The 13,869-nt window shown below is 43.5% G+C and overlaps 1 protein-coding gene across 2 annotated transcripts in view; it reads right to left on the bottom strand.

The window, feature by feature from the left end:
* The window catches only part of CEP152 (centrosomal protein 152), a 62,044-nt gene that overhangs the window by 33,066 nt on the left and 15,109 nt on the right, over positions 1-13,869 (bottom strand). For both annotated transcript variants that reach the window (XM_075207975.1, XM_075207976.1), the window contains exon 15: positions 11,112-11,242. In XM_075207975.1, coding sequence (XP_075064076.1) covers positions 11,112-11,242 — 131 coding nt within the window. The remainder of the gene's footprint in view (positions 1-11,111; positions 11,243-13,869) is intronic.

Raw genomic sequence — 13,869 nt, 5'->3', positions numbered from 1 at the left:
CATTAAAGAAATCCAAGCTTCCCATCAGAGTCCAAAGATCCTGAAAACAAACGGGAAGACAGACGGCCCCCAGACCCCGAAGGCTGGCGTCTTTTGTGATCAAGGTCCAATCCCAGATGTAGAATGGATTAGCCCTGCAGAGATTTTGTTTCTGAAAACACCAAAGAAGCAACTGACGCACATGCGGAGACTGGTGGAATACCTGGGCCGACAAATTCAGATGGGATTTGTTCCATTTCGACAGAAGCTCCAACTGGACGGCATCAAAAGTCGATACAATCTGGCCCAGAACCCTCATGCTGAAATCCAGAGGTCTGTTTTGCCACCAACAGAGATTTCACCATCTTCTGCAAGGCCAGAATCTTGTCCGGAAGAAAGAACACCCACTGTTGTCGGGTGTTGAATAACAGTCCCAAAAAGATCATCCGCTGGGATGGGATCAACTTGGACTTTTTGAAGTTGAGAAGCCAACCATGGGATCACTACTTGGATATGAGAATAAAGTAACTCCAGAGAGTCTGCCTTTAAAAAAAAGATCGTCCTGGTAAGGGATGATTGTAATCCCTTTGGACCTTAGCAGAGCAGCCATAACCGCCATGATCTTGGTGAAGACCCACGGAGCAGTGGCCAGACAAAAGGTAAGAGCCTGAAATTGGAAGTGCTTTGACAGAACCGCAAACCTCAAGAGGAACTGATGACCTTCCCAGATGGGAACATGGAGATAAGCATCCTTGATGTCCAGAGCCAGCATGAACTCTCCCTGTTCCATGCCGTGAATGACCAACCGCAAAGACTCCATCTTGAACCTTTGCACTCTCACCTGGGTGTTAAAAGATTTTAGAATCAGAATGGGTCTGAATGTGCCATCATGATTTTGGCACCAGAAAAAGGTTGGAATAAAAAGGTTTGGTATTTTATTCCACCCTGGAAGAAATGAGTGATTAGATCACTTCACGTAAAGCCTGTCTCTTTCATGGACATGTGGGAAGCCCTGTGATAAAGAACCGCCTGATAGGATGACCGAGCAAATCGATCTTGTATCCCCAGTCCACAACTCCCCGTACCCAGGCAGTCGTGGTAGACTGAAACCACTGATCCCTGATTAAGAGAAGATGGGCCCCCACCACTGGCGACCGCTGAGGAGCGAAATGTCAGTCATGCGGGCTGCTTGTCTGCAGGCTTCGCTGACTGACATCAACTAGACCAGGCCTGACGCCCATGCTGCAAACAAACCTACCCCTTGGGGCGGATGACTGACTTCTGGAGGACGGGCCAGAGGAATATTGACTCCGAGACCTGCCTTCTTTGTTTAGGAGCGTTAACAGGAAGAAAAGTGCTCTTTCTTCCCTTTGCTTGACTGATAATGGAGTCAAGCTGAGGGCCAAACAAAAACACCCCCAGAAAAAGGAATTGTCTCAAGAGCCGTTTTAGACTCAACATCAGCCTCACCAGGACTTAAGCCAGAGAGTCCGACGAGCCAAAACCACAGAGGCAGATATATCCAATTGGTCCCGTGTGCAGAGCCGCCTCTCCTAAAAAATCTGTTGCCCTCTGAAATTGATCCACCAACGAAAGCAATTCAGAGGACGGTCTCCCTGCCAACAAACCTTCAGACAGCTGTTCTGACCAGCGTTCTACAGCCTTGTTGACTCACGCCGATGCCAAGGCAGGCCGCAGAGAGGCAAACGCCACCACAAATATAGACTTAAGGACGGCCTCAACCTTATGGTCTGTACCGTCTTAAAGAGTGGTTGCATTGGGAAGAGGAATAGTAGTAACTTTGGCCAACCTGACTCATTTCCGTTCAGTGGTGCCACCACCCACTTGCGCTTTTGTGAGGAGAACGGTGTAGCAGAGTGCAAAATCTGCTCTAAAGAGGAAGAGACCAAAACCAAACCCTGTACTGAGGATGCAAGCCCCCGCTACCCAGGCCGGTTCAATATAATCCACTGCCACAGGTCCAGCCGGACCTTGACTTAGCGAACCAGAATCCATTTCACTCGCCACAGAAAAAGGGGGATTAAAAGCACCGCCCACAGACTGAGACCACACCAATTGGGCAAGTTCAGCCACAGTATTGGAAAGAGACCGAGCCCATGCGATCTTGAGACTGACAGGCTGCGCACAAAGTGTCCGCGTCTGACTGTCCGGACGGTAACTTAACATTACAGGCTGCACAGGTAAAACTCAACATAGAAGTAACAAAAGCTTCAGATAGTAAAATAAAAGTAAATTAACAGAATTGCGCTGCTACTCAGCCCAAATGCAGCCCGTTCGCTTGGCACTTAAACTAAACTACAGCTAGCAGTAAGTGGGGTATAGAGAGGAAGGAGCTAGGGCTTAGTTAACAGACGTTTTAAAGTACCAGTTTGCCCTGTCCCTACTCTACACCCCAATGTCCCCCAAAAGAGGACAGAGAAATAGAAACGGTGCAAGGTAATAACAAGCAGACCTTGAAGATAAGGATCAGGTGATGTTCTAACAGATGAGCTGAAGTGGCCTTTTTTACCCCTCTGGAACGAAGACATACTGCCATTAACAACATGATTTTTGTGAACCCCCTTGGCGTTTTGGAGAGGCCGAAGGGTAGGGCTCAGAATTGGTAGTGAGCCAATCCCACCGTAAATCTGAGAACGGACTGATATCCCTCCCAAATGGGAATGTGAAGATAGGCTCTTTGATATCTACTGACGCCAAAAATATGTCTGCTTCCAACCCATTTATTACCGACCTGAGAGATTCCATGCGAAACCCGTCCACCCACAGGTGGTGGTTAAACAATTTAAATTTAGAATAGGTCGGAATGAGCAATCATGCTTCGGGACCAGAAAGAGGTTTGTGTAGAAGCCCTGTCCTTTCTGGTTGGCCGATACCGGGCAAAAAGAATAGGCGCGAAAGAGCCGCATCGACTGTCTCCTTTCTAGGTCACCGGGCAGGGCTGGACTCGACAGGTCTTTCATGTACCCCCTCGTCATGATCCCGCAAATCCAGTGGTATTCAGAAGACGCTGCCCCCTGTTCCCTGAACAAACGCAATCGTCCCCCCACTTATGTTGACTCGAGGAGGGGTGGATGACAGTCAGTTTTTTTCCAGCACCTTGGGTGAAGGGTGCATCATGGAGTAGGAGGACCTACCTCTGTTAGAGTGCACCCTGTCCCTTGTTGGTCTGCCAAATCTAGGTGGTTTTGGTACATTTACTGGAAGGAAAGAACTTTTTCCGCCATTGGCCTGGCATCATATAGCACCACAAGATTCCATAGCGCTTTACAATTGGGAACAAACAGTAATAAAACAATACTGGGTAATACATATATACGTAGAGGTAAGAAGGCCCTGCTTGCAATCTATGGGACAATGGTTTGTTACACAAGGGCAAGTGCTACATCATATTGAATATTTGTCCAGCTAGAATGCAAAGGTAACAAAGTATTTAGTGGGCAGTATGCTCAGTCACACAACTATGTTGGTCAGAGGGTTGTTGTCTTGTATTAGCTGTGTAGAGGGTAATAATAGGGTAAGCTAGGCAATATTAAGAGGGTGGTAGAGGAATATTATAAGCTTGTCTGAAGAGGTTTGTTTTCCGAGAAAGCTTGAAGGTTTGAAGACTAGAGGAAAGTCTTGTGGTGCGAGGGAGTGAATTCCATAAAGTGGGTGCAGTCTGAAATAAGTCCTGTAACCGAGAATGGGATGAAGTGAGGAGAGTGGGTCTTGTGTCGAGTTGGGAGATATTTTGAGACAAGTGAGGAGATGTATGTTGGTGCAATTTTGTTGATGGCCTTGTATGTTAGTAGAAGAATTTTATATTGGATTTGTTGAAAAACAGGGAACCAATGTAGAGACTGACAAAGTGACTCGGCAAAACAATTTGCAAGGAAAATCAATCTAGCCGCTGCATGCAAAATAGATCGTAGGGGCTCGAGTTTGATTTTGGGAAGACCAGTAAGGAGGGAATTACAATAGTTGATGCAGGAGATAATGAATGCATGAATTAAAGTTTTTGCAGTGTCTTGTGGGAGATATGTATGTATTCTAGAAATGTTTTTTAAATGTATGTAGCATTATGTAAATATAGAGCTGATGTGGGGAACAAAGGATAGTTGCAAGACAAGGATTACACCTAGGCAGCGAGCTTGCGGGTGTGATTTATGGTCAACAGAAATGTCAGGCAGGAAGCTTCTATTGTTGGGTGGGAATATTATTAATTCTGTTTTTGAAAGATTGAGTTAGCAAGAGGATGTCCAAGATGAAAATGGCAGAAAGATAGTGAGCAACGCGAGTCAACACAGATGGTGAGAGATCAGAAGAAGATAGATAAATTTGTGTTTCGTCCGCATAGAGACGATGCTGAAATACAAAAGGAGATTATTAGTTTTCCTAGAAAAGAGGTGTAGATAGAAAATAGCAGTGGACCTAGGCCTTGTTGTACTGAAACTGATAAAGGAAGCGGAGTGGAGAATGTTCCAGAGAAATTAACACTGAGAGCGATTAGATAGGTAGGATCAGAAGCAGGATAGGATAGTAGCGTCTGTATGAAGAGAGAGTAGTTAACAGTGTCGAATGCAGCAGAGAGATCCATGAGAATTAGAAGAGAATAAATCACCTTTAGTTTTAGCTGTGATCAGATAACTTACAACCTTGGTCAGCACAGTCTCTGAAGTGTTGAGAGCAAAAGCCCGATTGAAGAGGCTCCAATAGGTTGTTTGCAGAAAGGAAACGTGTGAGGCAAGCGTAGATAATTCTCTCAAGAAGTTTGGAGGGGCATGGGGGCTGGAAGCTGAGAGATGGAGAAGTAATTTGAGAGAGTGTTTGGGTCAGAATTTTTTTTTTTTTTAGAATAGAAGTAATCACTGCGTGCTTATATAGTGATGGAAAGATACCAGTAGAGAAAGATAGATTACAGATTTTATTTAGAGATGGAATGAGCACATTAGACAGGGACCTACCAACCAATTTGTAAGGGTATGGGATCAAGAGGACAGGAGGCAGAGTAGGAAGATAAAAGAGTAGAAACTTCCTCTTCATTTCTGGGATCAAATGAAGAAAGGGTGTCAGAGGATGCTGGGAAGAAATTGAGCAGATTGCTATTCAAGGGAGATGATACCATTTCAAGTCTGATCTTATCAATCTTGTCCTTGAAATAGGAAGCAAGATACTGAGCACTGATGGTAGTCGGAGGGTTTGGGGTGGGAGGAGTAAAAAGATTTACAAAGGTGTTCAAAAGCCATTTGGGGTTAGAAGCCTGAGCATAGATGAGAGATTGGAAGTATGCTTGTTTAGCAGTGTCCAGAGCACTTCGATAGGAGTGGTAGATAGCAGTATATGCGCTGAAATCATTAGAGGTGAAAGATTTACGCCAGTGACGTTCAGATTTATGAGACCGTTTTTGTAGATTTCGTATTACTTTAGTGTGCCACAATTGACAACGAAGTCTACACGGAGTATGAAAAGTCGCTAGAGCCACTTGATCAAGGGCAGTTGCTAGGGTATGATGAAAATGAGGAACTGCCATATCAGGGGATGAGAATGTAGAAATTGGGGAGAGAAGGTGTTGGAGAGAGGTGGAAAACTGTTGAAAATCAGTAGAGTTAATATCCCTGCAGGTACGAGGAGCCTTGGAAGAGTTTGACAGCAGGGAGGTTTAAGAACTGGGTGCGAGCTTGTAACTAATAAGGTGATGATCCGAGAGGGTGAAAGGAATGTTAAGGAAGTCAGAAACTGAGCACAGTCTAGAGAAAACAAGATCAAGACAGTGGCCATCCTAATGAGTAGCGGATTCAAGCCACTGGGAGAGGTCAAGTGAGGAGGTTAGAGACAGCAGTTTTGAAGCAGCATTGGGATGTGGATTAGCAATAGGGATGTTGAAATAACCGATGATGGTGGTGGGGATTTCAGAAGATCAGAAGTGAGGGAGCCATGCAGAGTAGTGTTCAAGAAATTGTTGGTGGGGTCCAGTGAGGCAATAGATGACAGCAACACGCATAGAGAATATGTTACAAATCCTAACAGTATGTACTTCAAAAGATGCGAATGTGAGTGCTGGGACATTTGGTAGAACTGTGAATGTGCACTGTGGGGAGAGAAGTAGTTCAACCCCACCTCCTTGCCTAAATCCAGGTCTGGAAGTGGAGGTGAAATGGAGACCACCATGTGAAAGGGCTGCAGGTGAGGCAGTGTCTGATTGCATGAGCCATGTTTCTGTTATTTCCATAAGGTTGCGGTTGTTTATGAGGAAGAGGCAATATTGTCCAATTGAGGACCAAATAACACTGCGCCTTAATAAGGCAATGTTTCTAGTGATTTCTTAGATTCTGTATCTGTGCCCCAGGATCTCAACCATAGGGTCCCTCTGGCTGCACAGCCGATGCAGATATAGAGGAAGAAATGGAGACTGTGCTCCGGGCAGATTCGCATACGCATCCTGATGCCTCCTTTAGGTGCAGGGTAAGGGGGAGTTAGTCTAATTCTTGCAATTTCTCCACAACTGGTCAGCCCATGCTTCCACAGCTTTAGCAACTCACGCAGATGAAAACATGGGTCTGTAGGAACGTGACGTTACACAGATGGCGTGCTGCAGGGTAGCTGTTCCTGGCACCGGAAGTGTAGTGTGGCACGCTAAGCATGCAACCAGAGTATCGACCTGTGGGATCAGTTCCCAACGGGCCATATCCTATTCCTGTAACGGGTACAGGGCCAGGAATCTCCGTGGAATAGTAAACTTCCGATCTAGTGGTATCCAAGGCGCTTCCGTTAGCTCCACAGACAGTGAAAAACGTCTTCTCATTATTATTTTTTGACCCTGATCCAAAGATTTTGGTTCGTTCAAATCCATGAGGACCAGGGCTTGACGCACTGCCAATACCAGGTTGTCAATGGCCTTATATCTAGGGGATTCTTCCAGGTCAGTGACCTACACAGAATCAGAGAAAGGAAAGGGCTCCCACTCCTCTTCTAATGATCTCTCAGAATCCAAGAGGGACAGGAGAGGATTAGCGGACCGGAGACATTTATTTCTAGATAGTACAGGACTTGGCGAGTCCAAGAAACTGTTTAACTGATCAAGGCCTGTGACCAGTGACGAAGACCAAGCCGGTTCTCCCGAAAGAACCAATTCTGCTGTCTCTGTGGTCACCGGTAACTTGACTGTCATAAATGGGGGGGGGGGGAGCAATTTCTACTGAAATGAAGGGGAGAATCACAGTAGACGCTGGTAACTCTGCAGACTTCGTAAGCAGCTGTACCAGTGTTGCAACCGACTGCGCCAGAGAAAATGCCCATTCCGGTTGCTCCGGTAGTGGCAGTACATTAATCTGGGCCTGCATGGTCTGTGTCCCCACGTCACAGTCAATACAAAGCACCCCCGGGTCCTGTTGTGCAATTGGTAACTTAACACTTTGATAAGGGAAAGGTACCATGTGCAAAATAATTCACTTTTTCAGACATATTCAGAATGGGGAAAGTGTCACACAAGATACAGGTTTGATATAAATACAAGTATACTGACTAAGCTGTGACAGGCAAAAGTAGTATCTTATAACAAGCCAATGTGAAAAAAAAAAAAAAAAAAAAAAGGATTTTTAAGCACAATACTATAATTATGCTACTTGATGATCTGCTACTAGCATCCCAGCTACTAATATACCCATATTTTGCTAGCAATGAGTATACAAGTATAGTAATATTTTGGTACTTAGCCTTCCAGCTAAGACAGGAATGCAGGAGAGGAGTCTCTAGTATCAGGCTGAGGAGAGTCTGCTGTCTTCCCGGGCAATCTTTTGGCACACATCCGGGAGAGTCCAAAGATCAATGCTGAGGTGGGGGACCTCTATAAACATTAGATCAGCATCCCGAGCTTTCCTACTCCTGTCGATAAATAAGAAGCCACAGCTATCGATTCTTAGACAGCCCACATCCATTTCGGAATTCTCCGTTCATCTCCTTAAGATTTGTGCAGCTTTACAAAATTCCCCCAACCTTTTTTCTGAGGGAGGACCTTGGTATCTCCAAGCAAGATTTTGTCCACCATCGCTCCGATTACCGGCGTTCTCTGCCTCTGATGGCAGCGCCGGTAAGTCGGGCAGCTGTTAATGTGACAGCGGCTTCTCAAGCCCCTGTCAGCATTGAAACACTGCTGGTGATGTCAGCGAGAGCCTTCGGTTCTCACAATAGGTTGGCTGCATTACTAGGAGTGTGCCCTCTCTCTCCAGAGCACACGTCTGCGATAAGCTTGTTAGAAACAAAAACCTATTTTTAAAAGAAATAAAAGTAAAAGCTAGCCTACCAAAAAGTAAGCCCAACTCCCTTGCGCACTTAATTTAAACGGAGGAGCTACAAGAGGGGGGGGGTCTGTCCGCATAGATACATTTAACAAGTTAACTAGTCAAATGTCAACTAAACACTCTCCTCATACAATCACCATGGTAGCAGTATCACCCAGATAGGATGAAAGAAGATAATAAGAATAATAAAGTACTTTGCCCTATGAGACAGAGGAGGGCTACTACAATGAGGTAGGAGAGGAGCCCATCAGCAGGTTCAGATAACAGGACATGAACTCCTATGTAGTCTCTCAAAAGGTGTTCTGCTTTCCCTTTGGGGCCGTCCTAGCCACCAAGAAAGACACCACTGACTGATTAAGGTGGGGGAGCATCTTTGTTCAGCTCCACACACCGAATGAGTTTCCCGGGGAACCTCCCTGTCTAAGTGTACCAGACATTTGCGCTGGCTTCTCTGCACTGCAAAAGGCCTGACATCCTTGTTCTTGCAGTCCTTATGACTTTCCGGTCTGTACTGTTAAGTATCATGCAAACCAGGCCCTCCCCTTCCTTAATAAGCAGGAGATCTGGTACAAGCCAAGGAGACGGCGGCTGCCATCTTTTGAATTTCGGCACTCTCTGCCAAATGGCAGCGCCAGTCATCAACCGCAGCAGAGTGCGACAACTGCTGTAAGCTGCCGTCATCACTTGAAATAGAAAAGCACTGTCAGTGACAACTGTGCCCAGTTGATGGGATCAGTTCCTTCACCCTGCTACCCGGTGCACTGCAAGACAGCACACCCAAGTCAACATTAAATAAACAATAACTGAAACTAGTAAAATTAAGCACGACTCCTTGAGCACTTAAACACTGGGGAGCTACAGGGAGTTGCAGAGTGCAGGAGTCTGCCAGCAAGTTAGATTAAACAATTAACTAGTTAAGTGCCAACTCCAAGCTCCCCTCATACATTCATGGGCAAAAGTTTTGAGAAAGACACAAGTATTGTTTTTCACAAAGTTTGCTGCTTCAATGTTTTTAGACCTTTTAGTCAGATGTTGCTATGGTATACTGAAGTAAAATTACAAGCATTTCATAAGTGACAATTACATTAAATTTATGCAAAGAGACAATATTTGTTGGGTTGACCCTTCTGTTTGAAGGCCTCTGCAATTCGCCCTGGCATGCTGTCAATCAACTTCTGGGCCACATACTGACTGATGATGATGGCCACCCATTCTTGCCTAATCAATGCTTGGAGTTTGTCACAATTCGTGGGTTTTTGTTTGTCTATCCGCCTCTTGAGGATTGACCACAAGTACTCAATGGGATTAAGGTCTGGAGAGTTTCCTGCCATTGGACTCAAAATTTCGATGTTTTCATCCCTGAGCCACTTAGTTATCACTTTCGCCTTATGGCAAGGTGCTCCATCATGGTGGAAAAGGTATTGTTGGTCACAAAACTGTTCTTGGATGGTTGGGAGAAGATCCTGTTGGAGGATGTTTTGGTACCATTCTTTAGCCATGAAGGCTGTGTTCTCAGGCAACATTTTGAGTGAGCCCACTACCTTGGCTGAGAAGCAACCCCACACATGAATGGTCTCAGGATGCTTTACTGCTGGCATGACACAGGACTGATGGTAGCGCTCACCTTTCCTTCTCCGGACAAGCATTTATCCAGGTGCCCCGAACAATCCTAAAGGGGATTCATCAGAGAAAATGACTTTACCCCAGTCCTCAGCAGTCCAATCCCTGTATCTTTTGCAGAATATCAGTCTGTCCCCAATATTTTTTCTTGAGAGAAGAGGCTTCTTCACTGGCCTTCTTGACACCAGGCCATCCTCCAAAAGTCTTCCCCTCACTTTGCGTGCAGATGCACTCACACCTGCCTGCTGCCATTCCTGAGCAAGCTCTGCACTGGTGGTACCCTGATGCCGCAGCTGAATCAACGTTAGGAGGCGGTCCTGGCGCTTGCTGCACGTTGTTGTGCGCCCTGAAGCCTTCTTCACAACTATTGAACTGCTCTACTTGAAGTTCTTGATGATCTGATAAATGGTTGATTTAGGTGCAATCTTACTAACAGCAATATCCTTGCCTGTGAAGACCTTTTTGTGCAAAGCAATGACGACTGCACGTGTTTCCTTGCAGTTAACTATAGTTAACAGAGGAAGAACAATCATTTAAAGCACCACCCTCCTTTTAAAGCTTCCAGTCTGTTATTCTAACTCAATCAGCATGACAGAGTGATCTCCAGCCTTTATCCTCTTCACTCTCACCTGTGTTAACGAGAGAATCACTGACCTGATGTCAGCTGGTCCTTTTGTAGCAGGGCTAAAATGCAGTGGAAATGTTTTTGGGATAAAGTTCATTGCCATGGCAAAGAGGAACTTTGAAATTAATTGCAATTCATCTGATCATTCTTCATGACATTCTGGAGTATAGGCAAATTGGCATCATAAGAACTGAGGCAGCAGACTTTGTGAAAAATAATATTTGTGTCATTCTCAAAACTTTTGGCCATGACTGTATAACCCATGGTAGCATTGTCCCCCAGTTGGATAAAAGAGAAAGCATTTATTGTGATGTTGTTGTTCCAAAAGATCAACAGCTGGATAACTCAGATTCTCCTATGATCAGGACTTAACATGTGATCCTGAACAATGTCATCATTATTGTCAGTTGTATAGTGACAATGTATTTTTGCTGGACTGCACATATTTTCCAATTGTAGCCAAAGTATGCATGTTTAATTTAATTTACCATTTAATTATATTTTTTCCATTTCTTAAACAAAACTAAAAATAAGTATCTGCCTTATTTTAAACAGTCATCATATTTTCATTTAATATTTTACTTTGTCACCTCTGAATAGATTCCTTCTTATCGTTATCAGAGTCCTCAAGAATTTTTCTCATTTCACTGCAAAGTTGCTGGTTTGCGGCCTTCAATTTCTCCTCGTTTGCAGCAAGTTCTTTAATACACAACAAATGTTTCTATCAAACATGAAATAAAAAAAATAAAACCAAGTTATTCAAAACCAAATACGTAAGGAAAGGATCTAAAAATGGAAAATATTATAAAACACACTCACAATTTTTTATTATTATGAATTTAAACCAACAACATCCCGACATGGTCGCGATCACGTATAAAAATGCTCAGTGACTTGGGATGTGTTTGACACTAAGAATAGTGACCAAAACAGCCTAACTTGCTAATGTTTCACAAGCAATAGTATCCAAGGTGATAGCACTATGGAAATACCACTATCAGCAAATAGCAACAGTGGGCGCAATCTAGGATAGCGATTAGGGTATTTTTATATTTACGATACACACACACACAGGAAGATTGTTCCTGACTTCAATTTGAAATTACTATGTCATCATCATCATCATTTATTTATATAGCGCCACTGATTCCGCAGCGCTGTACAGAGAACTCATTCACATCAGTCCCTGCCCCAATGGAGCTTACAGTCTAAATTCCCTAACATACACACACACACAGACAGAGACAGACTAGGGTCAATTTTGATATCAGCCAAGTAACCTACTAGTATGTTTTTGGAGTGTGGGAGGAAACCGGAGCACCCGTATGAAACCCACGCAAACACGGGGAGAACATACAAATTCCTCACAGATAAGGCCATGGTCGGGAATTGAACTCATGACCCCAGTGCTGTGAGGCAGAAGTGCTAACCACTTAGCCACCGTGTTATGTCTTGATTAGGTGGAATTTTGATAATACTTTAGGTTGAAAAGAGGGCTTTGTTCATTACACTGTTCTGTTTTCATGAAAAATAATATATGGAGGAGATCTGCAAGAAAGAGCCCTGACTCTTCTCACTGTGGAAATAGACAAGACAAGGATGGTCTTCCAAGTTAGAAACTTATTCTACAGAATCCAAAGATGCAAATGGAGAATGTTGTAAAGCAGTCAAGACCAGATTAAGATCCCAAAGGGCACCAAGAGGAATATATGGAGACTGGACATGCAGCACTCCCTGCAAAAGAGTCTGTACTTCTGGGACCAGTACCAGTCTTCTCTCAAAGAAGACCAACAGAGCTGAAACCTAAACCTTTAAATTGCTGTATAGTTCCTATCATAAGAAATTAAGTGACATAGATAATTTAAAATAAGTAGTAGGAAATACCTTCTGTTCACACCAAGAAATATAGATCTTACATATTGTATGTTAGTTCTTAACCTAAGATGGTTTTTTAGCTTTCACCATAGTCTCCACCATACCTTTAGTGTTAATCATGGCTTCAACAGACACTACATTTAAGCCAACCAAGGTAACGCTCCCTGGTCTAACAGGCCTTGCCTTAACAAAAGATGCCATGATGGAGCTTTTACCATTTTTAGAAAATACAAATACCATGATCTTCTTTGCCAATTCACAGCCAATAGAATCACTTGAATTCTTTTGCTTTTTATGTGTTTGAGAACCTTTGGTAATATAGGTGTGCAAGTTGAAGATTTCATGGAACATCTACTAGAAATGCTATTGGGTCCAGTGTCCTTTAAGAATAGCCCTCTACTTTGTGGTTCAACAGAGATGCCCTCATGTCAACATATAGTTGACCACAATTCTTGATTTTCTGTAGGTCATGAAGGTCACCATTGTCTCCTCATATATGCAATCCAGCCTCTACATTATCCGTATCAGGCCCTTTCTTCTGGCTTAGCAACAGCACAGAGTTTTGGGGGTTTTTTTGTTTTGATTTTTTTTTTTTTGGGGGGGGGGGGGGGGAGGGGGGTTTACAAAACTCATAGCAGCTCTTTTGATATCCAGTGGTGTGAGGGTCTTCCCTTATTCGGCTGTTAATCAACCTGTTAATCAAAGCAGGATCCTCAAATCTATTCTGGGCCCATACATAGATGACAGCCCCGACATTAGTGTCTAATGGGTGGTCCATCAAATACCCAAATTTCAGCCTAGTTCCTAATTACATTTTTTTTTTTTCTAGGAAAAACAAAAACATACAACAGTAAGTATTATTGCCAGAATTCAAAATTATTTTATTAGAGACTAATAAGGTCTCTGTTGGCTCTCAGATGTATGTCTCTTCCTTCTGTGGAGTATACTCCACTATGCTCTGAGGAATGCTTAATGCCCCTGCAATGGTCTTGTACCTTTCCCCAGATGTGTGCTCTATAATCATGCTCTCGTCTAAATTTTTAATTTTTTCTTGTATTCAAAGTTTCACCGTGATGATGGAAAGAAAAGGAGAGAGAAAAAGGCGAGAAAGAGAATGAGATGTTTTAGTTTGAAATAGGAAGTAGGGCAGGGGTAGGCAACCTGCGGCTCTCCAGGTGTTGTGAAACTACAAGTCCCAGCATGCTTTGCCAGTAGATAACCAGCAGATAGGTGGCAAGGCATGCTGGGATTTGTAGTTTCACAACACCTGGAGAGCCACAGGTTCCCTACCCCTGAAGTAGGGTGTAATTATTTTCTAACATTTTTTTAGAGCAGAGCAATAATTTTATTCTCATAATATATATATATATATATATATATATATATATATATATATATATATATATATATATATATATATATACACACACACACATATACATATACATTATATATATATATATATATATATAT

The sequence above is a fragment of the Mixophyes fleayi genome, chromosome 4 (assembly GCF_038048845.1).
Source record: "Mixophyes fleayi isolate aMixFle1 chromosome 4, aMixFle1.hap1, whole genome shotgun sequence".
NCBI classification, from domain to species: Eukaryota; Metazoa; Chordata; class Amphibia; order Anura; family Limnodynastidae; genus Mixophyes; species Mixophyes fleayi.
The sequence above is the reverse complement of the archived record's forward strand: the minus strand, read 5'-3'. Positions and strand labels throughout refer to the sequence as shown.